Raw genomic sequence first — 14,810 nt, 5'->3', positions numbered from 1 at the left:
AGAGAGAGAGAGAGAGAGAGAGAGAGAGAGAGAGAGAGAGAGAGAGAGAGAGAGAGAGAGAGATTGTGTGTGCGTGTACTCTCTCTTACTTGGTGCAATGGTTATGCAGTAAGTCTCCTGTCTTAATCCAATACTACATCAGATTGATTCTATTCTGTGCTTTTCCAAGAAGAAAAATCTGAGATGGCTGAAATTCAGCTGCTCTTGCACGAAATGCCTGCAGGTAAAGTTACATGGCCCAAAAATAGTAAGGAAAAAATTGGATTTTTGCTCTGTTCCGCTTTTGAATACCCACAACCAATAAGGTAATTATCACATTCTATTCTTTTATCTCATTTTTGTCTAATCTCAATGTTTACAATTCTCAGTGTCTCAAAAGCAATGGTGTATAGAAATGCCAATTTTAGCATAAAGGTCAGTAATGAAATGGATATCATCCCTGGAACATATAAGACCAAATAAATTTTGGTTGGGTTTTTTTTCTCTGATGGAGTATAACTTCATTTGCATGGATGCAGAAATATTATAGCTAATGAGGCTTAGACACGAATTAATCAAATAAAAGAGAGATCTGAATCTGAAAACTGTAGTGTGGATGTATTTGATATCAAAAGAAAGTCAATACAAAGACAAGACTCTCAAAAATAGAGTGTAAAATACATTAAAACATATTTTGAATGAAACTATTCTTAGAGCCTATAAATGTAGTTGCCACACCACTTAGCATTGTTACAATGCATTTCTCAGTGGGTAAATAGCAGAGGTCGAGAGAGCAGTTGAGTTAAATGGAGTGTGTTCCTCTATTAAAATTAAATACAGATAGTCCTCGACTTACAACAGTTCATTTAGTGACTGTTCAAAGTTACAATGGCACTGAAAAAAGTGACTTATGACCCCTTTTCACACTTGTGACTGTTGTGGCATCTCCATTGGCCCGTGATCAAAATTCAGATGCTTGAAAATTGACTCATATTTATCACAGTTATAGTATCCCGGGGTCATGTGATCCTCTTTTGTGACCTTTTGACAATCAAAGTCAAAGGAGAAGACAGATTCACTTAACAACTATGGCAGGAAAGGTTGCAAAATGGGGCCAAACTCACTTAACATATGTCTCACTTAGCAACAGAAATGTGGGGCTCAATTGTGGTCATACGTTGAGGACTACCTATAATCTTCACAGCAGCTTTCAAGGCAGAATGCTACCAGATGGGGATAGGGCTATATATTTTCCCTAGGGCAGGGGTAGGCAACCTTGGCTCTTTTATGACTTGTGGACTTCAACTCCCAGAATTCCTGAGCCACCATGGCTCAGCTTGGAAACCTCTCCCTTTCCCCTCAGCATGGCTGGCTCAGGAATTTTGGGACTTGAAGTCCACGCCTCATAAAAGAGCCAAAGTTGCCTACCCCTGCCCTAGGGCAAGCATTAGTAAGTTATGTACCCTTTGTAAGCAGATATTGTAAAAAGTGGGAAGATTTGAAAATTGCAGCAGTCTTTAGAATAATCAGGAGTCTCGCCATCTTCCATTTCTGCAGGGCTTAAATTTAACTTTGTGCAAAAGTGACTTTAATAATTTGGGGGTTGGATGAAATTTACAGATACCTAGCAAAAGAGAATTTTAGAGTATTTCTTGCTGGCAGCTTGTCATTAACATAAAACATGTTTGAAATAAAAATGAGTACATCAAAAGGGAGGGGGGAAGTTTGCAGCATCCTAAAAATATCCTGGAACATTGTCAAAATATCATGCAAGAATAACAAAAAGATATGCCAATGTAATATGTATCCCTTTTGAGAATTTTTAACTGGCAAACAGAAATACCCATGAGTCCGGTTAAGAAGTGTGGGAGAAAAAATAGAAAAATTAAAAAAAAATCCTTTTGCAAAACCCATCTACCTCCACTTCCTTGAATTAAAGAGGAGGTTTGACAGATTCCCTATCTAAATAATTTATAGAGCTACATCACTTCCCAAGGTCAATTGGAAATAGATTACAAGGCGGCCATTTTAATAACAAGACTAAGCTGAGGAGAAGTTTGATCCAAATGATTATAGTTAGAAAATGAGGGAAGAGAGCCAGTCTGATGGGCAAGTTAAGGTTCAATATGGAACTTAAGAATGGGAAAACTGAGTCCATTCTCCAACATGGAAATTCACCAAGTACAGGTAGTTTAATGTTTAAATGTGTGTTATGTATGTGTACACTTTTGAGAGCAAGCAATAAAATTTCATTTTTAATGTGTGCCAATGTGCCCACAGTAAAAAATGACAATAAAGGTTATCCATCTATCCATCCATCCATCCATCCATCCATCCATCCATCCATCCATCCATCTATCTATCTATCTATCTATCTATCTATCTAGTCCTCAACTTACAACCATTTATTTAGTGACAGTTTGAAATTACAATAGCACTGAAAAAGTTGACTTATGACTGTTTTTCACATTTACGACCATTTGACAAGCAGAACATTAACAGCAATACAAAATATGTTTTGCATTGGACAGTATTTCTCATTTAAGATTCTAATGACACCGTTTGAATAGGGAATTATTTATAGATCCAGGATCTAAGATTTGGAATTCCTGAGAATCTCAGATGGTTCTTTTTTATGAAATTCAATCATTTGATCAATTCAATTCTACTATACTAGACATTTCATTTGTTCCAATAACTATTTTATTCCATGTCTGTTTTGCTCCTCAATTATGTTTAGTTTGCATGTTTCATTGTGATGCTTCATTTATAATGAATTTTTTTATCAGTTCTGACAGCTGCCACGAAGGCTCTTCTATTGCTTTCTGAAAGGGATGGATAAAATTATATTTATAAGCAATCATGAAATTAAGACAGCATTGTAACTTAGTGGAAGTCTGGCGAAGTATGTTAAGAGGAAGCCCTGCCTACATGCCATGAACCTGAAGAAAAAACAGGAACAATTAAATCTTTAGGGAAATTTTATTTCAGGCTTTTTTCCAATCCTAAATGCTAATTATGCCAAAGGGACTTTTTCTATTGTAAGCAAACATTAATAGTTACCAGGAAGCAGCCTAATGCTTTCAACCTAGAGTATTTTTGTATTAAAGAGGATATTATGTAAATGTTTGTTTGAAATACTAGTGAGTATTTTGCTCCAAATTCAATACAGGTAGTCCTCGATTTACAACCACAGTTGAGCCTAAAATTTCTGTTGCTAAGAGAGACAATTATTAAGTGAGTTTTCCCCCATTTTATGAATTTTCTTGCCACAATTATTAAGTGAATCGCAATTGTTAAGTTACTAACATAGTTGTTAAGTGACTTTAGTTTCTCCATTGACTTTGCTTGTCAGAGGTCGCAAAAGGTGATCACACATGACCATCATAAATATGAACCAGTTGCCAAGCATCTGTATTTTGGTTACATGACCATAGAGCTGTTGCAACGGTTATTAAGTGTGAAAAATGGTAATAAGTCACTTTTTTCAATGCCATTGTAAGTTTACTAAATGAACTGTTGTAAGTTGAGGACTTGTATTTAAGTAAAGCAATATAAACCAAGTAAGGAGATCCTTAGTCAACATATACTCAGCAATGTAACAAAGTTAGATTTCCCACATTAGATTTCTTCCCATCTGGGAAGAAATTTTACCAGAAATTTTATCCTAAAGTACGTACAGCAGCCTAAGTCTGAGCTTTTGATATTTTATCCCTGACTCAAGTCACATGGGGATTACAGCAAATACACAAACTATTCAAGAAAAAAGTTCAGTTTGATGATTTAAAGGTCAGATACTCATAGCCATCTTTTTAAATAAAAGGAAAGCAACTTAGTAACCAAGGATCCAAGGAAAACTACAGCTTGTTGTACAAGCCTAGTCACATAATGTACTTGTGCATTTAGCACTGCTTATAGTACAACATGGCAAAAGACTCCAAGCATTAACGAGAAGGTGATAGTTCCTGAGAGTGAAGTAAAGAATACCAGGAAGAACTTATTTAAATACATTTCCCAGTATTTGATGAAGGAACAAGTACAGTTGCTGACGGCTATGGTTTTCAATAGCCTGGGCACAATTCAAAACCACAAGTCTTCCAGAATAGAGAATTTATATTTGCATAAAGGATTAGTTGTTTCATTCTTGGTATGATTGCAAAGATCCTAAGCTAGGATTGGTATCTAAGCACAATTTGAAGGACACATTCAAAGTAAAGACTACTGAACTTTATCCCCTTGTACAAACAGCCAAGATGGCAAGCTGAGTGCCGAGAGCTTTCTGGAATAAAAAGAGGCAACCTGTGGTCCTCTAGCATCTTCTTACCATTGGCCATGCTGGGTGTAGGTAGGGAGAACGGAAATCCTGCAACCTTGAGATAAGATGGGTGGCCTATAAAACAAACATCTCAAGATCTGGTGAGTTTCCCCCCCAGTTCTAGAAGCAGGGATGAGAGTAGGATTCATGAGTCTCCATGAGTGGGAGTGGTATGTCTATAGTCAGGGGTAGGAAGCCTTGGCTCTTTTATGACTCGTGGACTTCAACTCCCAGAATTCCTGAGCCAGCATAGCTCAGCTTGGAAACCTCTCCCTTTCCCCTCAACATGGCTGGCTCAGGAATTCTGGGAGTTGAAGTCCACAAGTCATAAAAGAGCCAAGGTTGCCTACCCCTGGTCTATACTTTTTGCGAATATAGAAAAATCTTACCTTGCATCGTTTACACAATCATAAACACAATCCTTTGACGATACTTGTATAAAGATTGTCCTAAAATCCATGATGTTTTGTTCCTGGTTCATATTTTTAAACCCAAAAGTTAATGTTCATTCATATACGACACAAAATTTTGATTTGGCGACACAAGCCCAAAAAACTGAATTGAGCTTTTCTGCGCTTCCTTCTTTCACTTTAAACAAACCTGTTTTGTATTTTTTCCCAAAGTGAAAAATTATTTGTGCCCGTCGTATTCTGCAAGAAAAGCATGAACCACACAATTTGCAAATTCAGACATTACCCTGGGTCAGAAAAGGAAGGGAAGTGTAATGTTTTTCACACCTGTGCAAAGAACTGAGGATCTGGCTTTTTACTTATAGTAAGTAAATAGTTCTGTAGAACTATTTTTTGTCTATGTGAGCCTTTGATTCAATATTCACTCCTGGTGACTGCCTGGACAAGTCCCTGCAGTTTTCTTGGCAAGATTATTCAGAAGCAGTTTGCCCCTGCCTTTCTTCCTAGGGCTGAGAGAATGCTCCAGGCAGGATTAGAACTCAAAATCCTGGTTTTTAAGCCCACTGCCTTAACCATTGCACCAAACTGGTCCTCTGTATTGAACTAAAGTACATTTTAAATCAGGCTTGTAAACAGCCATTTGTCTCATTTGTTTGTGACAAGCTCCAGGCAACCAGGCTGTAAAAGTTTTGAAATGGAAAGGGGGAGAGATGGTGTTAAAATTTAACTACTGAGAAATTAAAGGGGAACATTAACAACACCGGTTAGATGCGTTAGTTTTTAAGGAACAGCAACTTAGAATTACTATTCTAAGTTAGCAACTACCAGAGCCGCTGAAGGAAAGTTCATACAACATCCAGGCAGGTCCCTCCCCCGTATTAAAAATACAAAATAGATCACAGGCACTGAATTTTGGCTGGCTCAAATAATATAATGCAGAATAAGATGAATTATATGACTGACACCTGCATTTTTCTTTTCTCATGTTTATAGTATGTTTAGGTGTGTGTCATGTATGTGTTTCACTTTGAGAGCAGGCAACTAAATTTCATTTTTGATGTGTGCCGTTGTGCCCACAGTAAAAAAATAAAGATTAAAGATTATCTTATCTTATCTTATGACCCAAATTGCAAAAAAAATGTGGCACCACCAGAATATTTAAACTAGTTTTTATGCAACTGCAAAAAATCATTATAAATCTTGCCAAGGAGCCAAACATGTAAGGATGCAAGAATAAAACATTACCATAGAAAAAAGTTACGTACCTATCTATCTTCCCCCTCCACCCCATCTACAAATAGGATTCTTCCCACCGTATATACAGTATCTGCATTAAACAGAAAGGAAAAGAATAACGCTCTCTAGAGAGAATTCTATCCAAAACGCGCCCCCTTGTGGCGTACAGCATATTTAGAAAGAAAGAAAGAATGAAGGAGAAGACCGAATATACGGTATTTGGCAGCGCCACAAGAATAAAGACGAAAAAGAAACTCGAATGGTATTGAAGTTGGTGTGCTACTAAGGCAGCAATTGTAATTTAAACTGTTCTCCGATTCAGATTACAGCTTTTCAGTTTCACTGTCAAAACAGAGAAGGCTAATAGAAAGAAGGAAGGAAAAAAAGAGATAAGATTATCAGATTGGTTAAAACTGCAGCTGGTATGACCCTGAAACCTGTTGCATTCTCTACACATGAACAGTCCCTTGTATGTACATCTACGCCGTCATGCTCGTTTGCCACCCGCTTCAATTTAGGCATCATGCGCATGTTATGATACGCATTGCTTTAATTCGAATACCCGAAGAAAGGCTGGCCACTTATTCCACGTATTGGAAGTGACAAGCTCTCTTTAAAGAATGCAAGTTTAAAATAATAGAAACGTCCAAGCATGATCAGCTAAATAAACTTGGGGAATGGAAATAAAGGGGGAGGGGAGAGAGAGAGGGGGGAGAGAGAGAGAGAATGCTTTCTTGTTAACTTAGTTTTTTGTAACCAAATACATTCTTCTTACATTAATTGCAGCCCACATCAGGGCCACCCAAAGTATGTGCGCGAGAACGTATTTCTTTTTTCCTCTCTTTTTTTTTTCCCATAGCAAAGCTGGGTGGCCAATTCGAGATTCTGATGCATCTCAACTGTCCCTGACATCCACACGTTCTTGCAGAACAAGGGTTTTCCTCTATGCATTTGCAAGCAATAAAAAAAGAACTCCGTGAAAAAGCCACTGGATCGCCGCCGATTTCTCTCCCCCCCCCTCCCGCATAAGAAACCCTTAAGCGATCCACTCAGCCCGTATTAGGCAACGCGCACTCACCTCCTCAACTGTCAAAGGCATACAGATCCGATACTCCTTCATGAGCATATTCCGACACATTCAACGCAAACCAGCAGTTCAGGAGAAACGCGAACCGCGGGGCACCCCGATCCTGCAAATGCAAAGCCGCCGACGGTCTACAGCGCCCCGGAGGTCGCCCGCTTGGCAATGGCCGTAGACGTCGCCACTGACACCATCCAGCAGGCTGACCCAGCCCCCGGGGAGAAGGACGGAGGAAACACCCCGCGACGCTGTGCTCCGATCTTCCAGGTTGGCAGCTTCAAACCGCGGTCAGGCGCTGCTGCTGCCTTTCACACATGCACAAGCCGAAGGAGGCTGGGCGCCAAAGGCGGCGGCGGCGGCGGCGGCGATCATACAAAGGCATCCGCCGGGACCGCTACAACCAGAGGCATTTCTTAGCCGCCGCAGCCTCAAGACATGTTGCCCGAAGCCGAAGTCCGGGCAAAAGAGGCTAGAGCGAGCAACGCGCGCCCCGGGAAGATCGGCCGCCGCCGCCGCCAAAGGAGATGCTTCCTTCCAAGACAAAAGGCGGCTCGCTAACCTTTCCTTCTCCTCCGCCTAGTAAACAAACGCCCTCCGCCTTCCCGGACGGGCGGCTGTCGGGCGGGCTCTGGAGGGAAAGAGCGGCGCCTGCCCGGCTCTCGGATCGGCTGCGGAGCTGGCTTCGCCCCGGCGGAAAGCCTGCCGGTCCGGGTCGTGGCTGATCGCGCCGAGGAGGTTCTGCCGCAGCAGCAGGAACGGCGGCGGCGGCAAGCTTAGCAAGGGTGTGAGAGCGTGGCTGACATCAGCAGCCCCGGCAGGAAGGAGGGCCCCATCCGGCCAATGGGGACGCGGCAGAGCCAGGCAGGCGACCCTTTGAAAGAGCAGAGCCTGCCTCGGCTGAAGCGGCGGCGGCGGGGAAAGGACAGGAAAGGAAAGCCGCTTGCGCGCCAGGCAGCGGCGGGAGGAGGAGGGGGGCACGCTTGGAGGGCAAAAATCAGCTCAGGATTTTTCTTTTAAGAGTGTGTGTATGTTGGGGGGAGGGGTGCACGCTCCGAGAAGTAGTGGAGCAAGTTTATAGAAATCTTCGGGGTCCAGGAAGGCGGGGGAAGCAATCAGGGTCTTTGGAGAGCCATTTGTTCAGAATGGGATACAGGGTCTCCTGCCTGAGCAGGGGGGTTGGACTAGACGACCTCCAAGGTCCCTCCCAACTCTTATTATTCTGTTCTGTTAATCAGACAGCCTGGTGGGCCAGACCGGGCCAGACGTGGATTTCGACGTGAAATCTAGGCAAGCCGAAACGCGTGTCTTTCACCAGAGCAGAGAAAGGAAAGGTAGCCTTCGGGGGAACATCCTGAGACTATTATTAGGGCCTTTTCTGGGGATTTCATTACGTCAAGACAAAAAAAAAAAGGAAGGGGAGGACTGTGTGTGTGTGTCGGGGGTGGGGGGGGAATGTAGGTGTTGTGTGTATACAGGCAGCTGAGCTTTCATTCCTGCAAAACCCCATCTGTGCTGAGTTGGAGCAGAGTAGTACAGCAGGGCCCTGGCTACACATTCCATCTGGTTTCCTTCCCTTGACAGATTTTATTGTGCAAAACCCCCTGCGGGCTGAGCTCAGAAACACTAACGGTGTTTTTGCTGAGCATGTGATCTTAGCCTTACATCCTTCACAAGGGAACAGAAGCAGAGAATAAGGAGAACTCCATTTTAAGAGCCAAGCCCCTTTTCTTACTCCTTCCCTCTGAACTGAAGCAGCTGAGTATATAAACGCTCTCTGTAATCTTTGCATGGGTAAAAAAAACAACAACAAAGTTGTTTTTTACATTTCATAATTGTTCATTGTTGTTCAAGAATATAACTACTGCATACAGTATTAAATTATATCCTTTCTTAGTTTAGAGCTCTGTTTAAGTTATCTTTGGCTACACTTGTTTGATTGGATTCTTCTTTTTAAAATGGGATGGTTTTATTGGCAGATTATGTAGATTTGGTTTTGTGTCTGTCGAGAATACTTGATTGGAAACAGACTAGTTTTAATTTGTAGGAGAGTAGCCATAAAAGCTGTTTTAGTGTAAAGAATGAAATCTGAGACATCTAAATGGGGAATATATTATTTATTGTGACTCTAAAACATATAATAAAGGCATTAGCCAATTTCTAAGCTCTTTTGGTTTATATGCTTTAATTGTTAGAAAAACTGTTTTGTCTCTATACTTTCGGAAAATATGAATGTGAGTTATTTCAGTTGTCTGTGGCTAATTGTTTTAAATTATTTTTGTTTACAGTAATTCACATGGATTTTCTCCTGCTGGAGTTTTGAATCTCTAATTTAACATTTATATGAAATTACACATAGTCCTCAACTTAAAATGGGGCAGAAGCCACTTAATTGTCTCACTTAGCAACATAAATTTTGGGTCCAATTGTGGTTGTAAGTCGAGAACTGCCTGTAGTCTACAATCCACAATTTATCTGGAAGTGAAAACCACAACATTTTACAGAATAGCATAAATGTTTATGGACTGTAGACCACTTCAGCAGATGTGTGGTGCTGTCCTTGTTTATGTACATTTGGTCAGAAGAGAGAATTGTAAACAGTAAGATCAGGAAAATGACATGCACAATATAATATTAATAAAGTCTATTCACAAAAACATAAGAAAGTCTGGCATTGATAAGTCAATTGTATTCAATAAGAGTCCACAGATAATAGTGTTACTATAGTCTTGGGCAAACTAAGAATATTTTAGCACATAGACTCACAACAAATGACAAATGTTACTACTGTATAGTTTTGACACCTTGCAGCATTCCAGTGGAACAGATGCTTCATGCCTGAATCAGAGCATCATAAAAGTGATTGCCTTTATAATTTTACTAGTTCTGCTTTTCTTAAGGACTCATACACCATTAATCTGAATGTTAAGGTGTGCATAGTATTTTGAAATATTCACAGACACACAAAAGTAGGCTCTTTTTAGATCTTGCCTGCCACACAAACCTAGACTTTGGATCAAGTTATGGATTAGGCAGAGCCCCTTAATGAGTTCTGTTGTAAACAATTAACCTGCGCTTCGGCTCTTAGTAATGCAAATGCTGCGAAAGGAGAGTTACTTAGAAGTTAACATTTCCTGACTTCCATGCTTAGAGCATCTGCAAAAGGAGATACAGGTAGTCCTTGACTTACAACCATTAATTTAGTGACCATTCAAAGTTACAATGGCCCTGACAAAAGTGATTTAGGACTGTTTTTCACACTTCTGACCATTGCAGCATCCCCGTGGTGGTATTATTATTGTTGTTATTATTGTTATTGTTATTATTGTTATTATATCAAAATTCAGACGTTTGGCAACTGACTCATATTTATGACGATTGCAGTGTGCTAGGTTATATGGTCACTTTTTGTGACCTAATGACAAAGTCAATGGGGAAGGCAGATTCACTTAATAACCATGTTACTAACTTAACAACTCAGTGATTCATTTAACAACTGTGGCAAGAAAGGTCATAAAATGGGGCAAAACTCACTTAACTGTCTCGCCAAGCAACAGAAATTTTGGGTTCAGTTACGGTCATAAGTCAAGGATTACCTGTTGTTACAGCCACATATTTACTCATCCTCTTTTTTTCCTGTCTTCAAGGTTATGGAGGGAAGGTACAACAGAAATTCAAAAAAAAGGGGGTGTAGAGGAATTTAGAGCTGACCTTGGGGAAGGTATGAAAGATCCAGTAAGGGAGGGGGGAGGAAGGGATGAGCCATTTTAAAAAAAAGGAGGGCTAGGGAGATTGTCTGGCAGAAAAAATCACTCAGTCCTAGAGAAAGAGGGAAGGGTTGGAAAGAAATCCAATCCCATCTTGATTTTGTATCATATAGGATGGGATAGAGTAAAAATTAGAGAGGTTGTCAAGATTCTGTTGCAATACCTTCTTAGAATCTCGGCTGTGCCTGGGTCTTTCGCCATGCTCCAGTGTCTTTGATCTGGCCTACCCCCAAAGGGACGATCAAGATATTAAAGGACCCTTCTCCTCTCCAGTCTGCAGTAAGCCTCCATGGATTCTAATTACCTTATCTCAACATTCAGTAGTAACAATCAGGGCTAGCTAGTCAGAATCATAGGGCTGGAACGGACCTTGGAGGTCTTCTAAGTCCAACCCCCTAACAAAGGCAGGAGTTCTTATAGTACCATCCCAGGCAAATGGTTGCCCAGTCCTTTCTTGAAAACCTCCAGGTAGGGGAACCCACAACTCTGGGAGGCAAACTGTTCCATTGACTAATTATTCTCACTAGTAGGAAATTCCTCCTTATTGCCTGGTTCTCCCCCCCCCCCCCCCTNTTTCCCCCCCCCCCCCCATTGCTTCTTGTCCTGCCCTCAGGTGATTCTGGAGAGCAAATTGAGGCTCTCTTTCCTGTGACAGCCCTTCAAGTAATGGAAGACTTCTATCATGTTTCCCTTAAACCTTCTTTTATAGGCTAAACATGTCTAGTTCCCTTAGCCATTCATCATATGATTTAGCCTCCAGACCCCTCATCATCGTTGCTGCTCTTCTTTGCACTCTTTCTAGGACTTCAGCATCTTTTTTGTATCATGGTGGTCACTATGAAAATGTCTGGAATTCTCTCCAAAAATTCCATCCCAAGCCATATGGAGCTGTCTATCATTCTTCACTTCTTTTATGGCCAGTCCCATCTGGGTAGCATAGACTAGGTTAGGTGGGATATGCAAACATGTTCTAAAAATTATCAACTAGCCACTACATTGCCTTGAATAAACATCTGTAGGAATGAGTAGTGATCTTTGGATTTGGATTAAGGATTAAGCTAGGTTTGCATTTCAGGTGATCCAAATCCAAAACTTTTTGCCCTTGAATCCCAAATATTGTACAACCCTGGTAATGACTGCAACATCAGTTTATTTAATTAGACCTGAATGCAAACGGAGATCTTTTTTTAAAAGATCACTTTTCCTAATTGGGAGAGATCTATGGAGATTGCAAAAGAGTGAAAAAATATGGAGTAGTTCATCTTCCAATGCTGTTTTTAATGTTACCTAATCTGATTTTTTTTGTGATACTTTTCAGATTTCAGATTTGTACACATATTTATAAAAGTGGAGAAGCATTCAAAGTATTCAAGCTGAGAGTTAAAAAAATGACCATTGCCTTAACTAATGAATATCAAATGTACACTCAGCATCCTTTATCAATTGCATTATCTTCACCTCAAAAATAGGCAGGGTAGTATTATCTACAAGCTTTTATCTGTATTTCTAACCAACATTGGAAATTAGTTTGCAAAACTTTTAACGACATGGTTTTTTAATGAAATGGTGACCTAACGGGAAATAGGTGAGGTTGTTATATCCTGCTCTTAAATGTCCATTGGTCTTTTCTATTTATAGAGAACTTCTTAAGTTTCATTTTGATGCATTTGTACTTTCTACTGAAAAAAGAAGCCTATTCTGAAATTACAATAATTCTTACTGGCTGATTGAACTACATTGTACAGTGCTGTATTGGAAGGAGAGAAAGATCTTCAGGATCCGAATTGGTGTATAGTAGGTGTCTCAAAGGAGCTATGGAAGAAAAACAATATTTTTATCTCTCTTCAGTTACAATTTTATTGGATGTTTAGGAAATTATTTCTTATTACAAATTAAGTACAATAAAAAGAGGATATCTAAAAAGAATACACTAGTTCTGGAAAGAACAACATCCAGAATCTAAAATAATAGAACACAGTGTTGACTTATAACATGAAATAAACTATTCATAGAAAAAGAAGTGGAAGAACTGCACTTCAGGGCAAAGAAATCAGAAGTAACTCAGACTATAGAGGCAAACCAGGGGGAATCAGCAAAAGAGGAAGCCAGCATAGCTACTGAACCATTTTCATTCCCAAACCAGGCACCCCCTCCTCTGCCTTCTTCTTGGAAGAATAAAGCCCTCTGAAAAAGAAGAATTGAAACAAAGAATAACTGAGCATCTAGAACAACACAAAAACAACAGAATAAGATTTTCTGCATTGAAGCTCATTCCAAAGAAATAGTTAGCACAAATATTAAAATGCGTCAATAGCCGTAATACCAACTATAAGCACCAGCCCACTGCAAGAAACAATCCAACTAATGGAGAATATAGCTGCAATTGTAACCAAATACCTGGGGATGCAAAATCAACGCACGTGAAAGGAAGTCAAACAATGCACCACAAAATGGAAGACCAGGTTGGAAAATAAAAATCAACATTCTAAGATCAGATGCAAACAAACTAGAACAAATGAAAGAAAAGAAACTGAAGAACAGGAACACCAAAGAATATCTGACCAAGGAATAACACCTAGAATCAAGGAAGATTAAGCAAGCACTGGAAATAATAAAGTAGCAAATAATAACTAGCAAGAAGATCAGTCGATACGAAGCTCAAATTGCACACAATAGGTAGAATCTCCAATTTCAGTCAAATCAAAAAAGTTCCTACCAAATCCATCAATGGAGAGACTGTGGTAAATAAGCCAATAACTGACAAAGAAGAAACAATACAGTTCTTGGTGCAGCTATAGAACAACTGAAAGAAATACAACAACAATGCAGCTTGGATTTGTTTGTTTGTTTGTTTGTTTAGCATATGGCATACAGCTTAAATAACAGAGGTGGAGGAGAATAAAAAGAAGCTAAAATGAAATAATTTGTATAACAGCAGAAATGGTGGAGAAAATGGCAAGGAAGACCAAGAATTGGTCATCAACAGGTGAAGATAAACTGTATGGTTTTTGGTTGAAACATTTGACTGGTCTACATCCACTTGTTGCCAAGTAGTTAACAGCTTACTGCAAGGGAGCAAAATTGAAGAACGGCTAACATCTGGCAAAACCTACCTGATAATGAAAGATCTAACAGAAGGGGCAGCACCAGGCAACAAGTCTTGCTTACCAACAATTTAAAAATTGTTAACTTGTGCGCTAGCTGAGGCAGTGCAACAGTATCTAGTTGTAAACAGGCCCTTCCCACTTGAACAGAAAGGAAACTGCCCAAACAGCAGAGGAACAAAAGACCATTGCAGTGATTCCTCTGTCAACAAGACTGAACAAGTCAGATCATGGCTATCAAACATCAAAAACATCTACCGAGCTATCCCAGCTCCTTTGCATGGATGATCTGAAGCTGTATGGAAAAACACCATCTGAAATAGAGTCGTGGTCAACCCTGTCCACATACATAGCTAAGATACTGCAGTGGAATTTGGACTGGACAAAAGTGCCACCCTCACCATCAATGGAAAAAATAATGAAAACTGGAGAAATCAAGATGCCTATGGAAACAACTTGAAGAGTCTGGAGGAAGACACTACAAATATCTGAGCATCCTTTACGTCAGACATGTCAAACACAAGCACTGCGGCCCGGATGCGGCCCGCAAAGTGGTTTCATGTGGCCCGCAAAGCCATCCTGGAAACAGTGAGGGAACGGCCCCCGCTGCCTTGGGCCTGGCCCAAGCCGGCCGGGAGCCAATGTACAATTTTGTGGTGGCCATCTATGCTGAAACGCATTCAGTCTTAGCTCCACAAGGCTGTCTGGAAACAGCGAGGAATCAGCCCCTGCTGTGTCGGCCCCACCCCCTGGGTGCATGCTGGGGAGGTGTCACCCTTTGTGAGGAATGAAGAAATGGACCATGCCTTGGCGCTTGCCCCGGTCCCACCCCCTTCTGCCAGAGACCCTCAGATCTGTCCCACTCCTGCCCAGGCCCCCACAGGCACCCTTGACGCGAACAATGTAGAGCTGGCCATGCCC

General features: G+C 40.7%; 1 protein-coding gene across 1 annotated transcript in view; it reads right to left on the bottom strand.

The window, feature by feature from the left end:
- Nucleotides 1–7,165, bottom strand: part of PITPNC1 (phosphatidylinositol transfer protein cytoplasmic 1) — a 167,554-nt gene extending 160,389 nt beyond the window's left edge. The window contains exon 1 of the mRNA XM_015812961.1: nucleotides 7,019–7,165. Within this exon, the coding sequence (XP_015668447.1) occupies nucleotides 7,019–7,078 (60 nt within the window). The 5' untranslated portion in view covers nucleotides 7,079–7,165. The remainder of the gene's footprint in view (nucleotides 1–7,018) is intronic.
- Nucleotides 7,166–14,810: the final 7,645 nt, after the last annotated feature.

The sequence above is a fragment of the Protobothrops mucrosquamatus genome, unplaced genomic scaffold, assembly GCF_001527695.2.
Source record: "Protobothrops mucrosquamatus isolate PMUCROS unplaced genomic scaffold, P.Mucros_1.0 scaffold124, whole genome shotgun sequence".
Lineage (NCBI taxonomy): Eukaryota > Metazoa > Chordata > Lepidosauria > Squamata > Viperidae > Protobothrops > Protobothrops mucrosquamatus.
The sequence above is the reverse complement of the archived record's forward strand: the minus strand, read 5'-3'. Positions and strand labels throughout refer to the sequence as shown.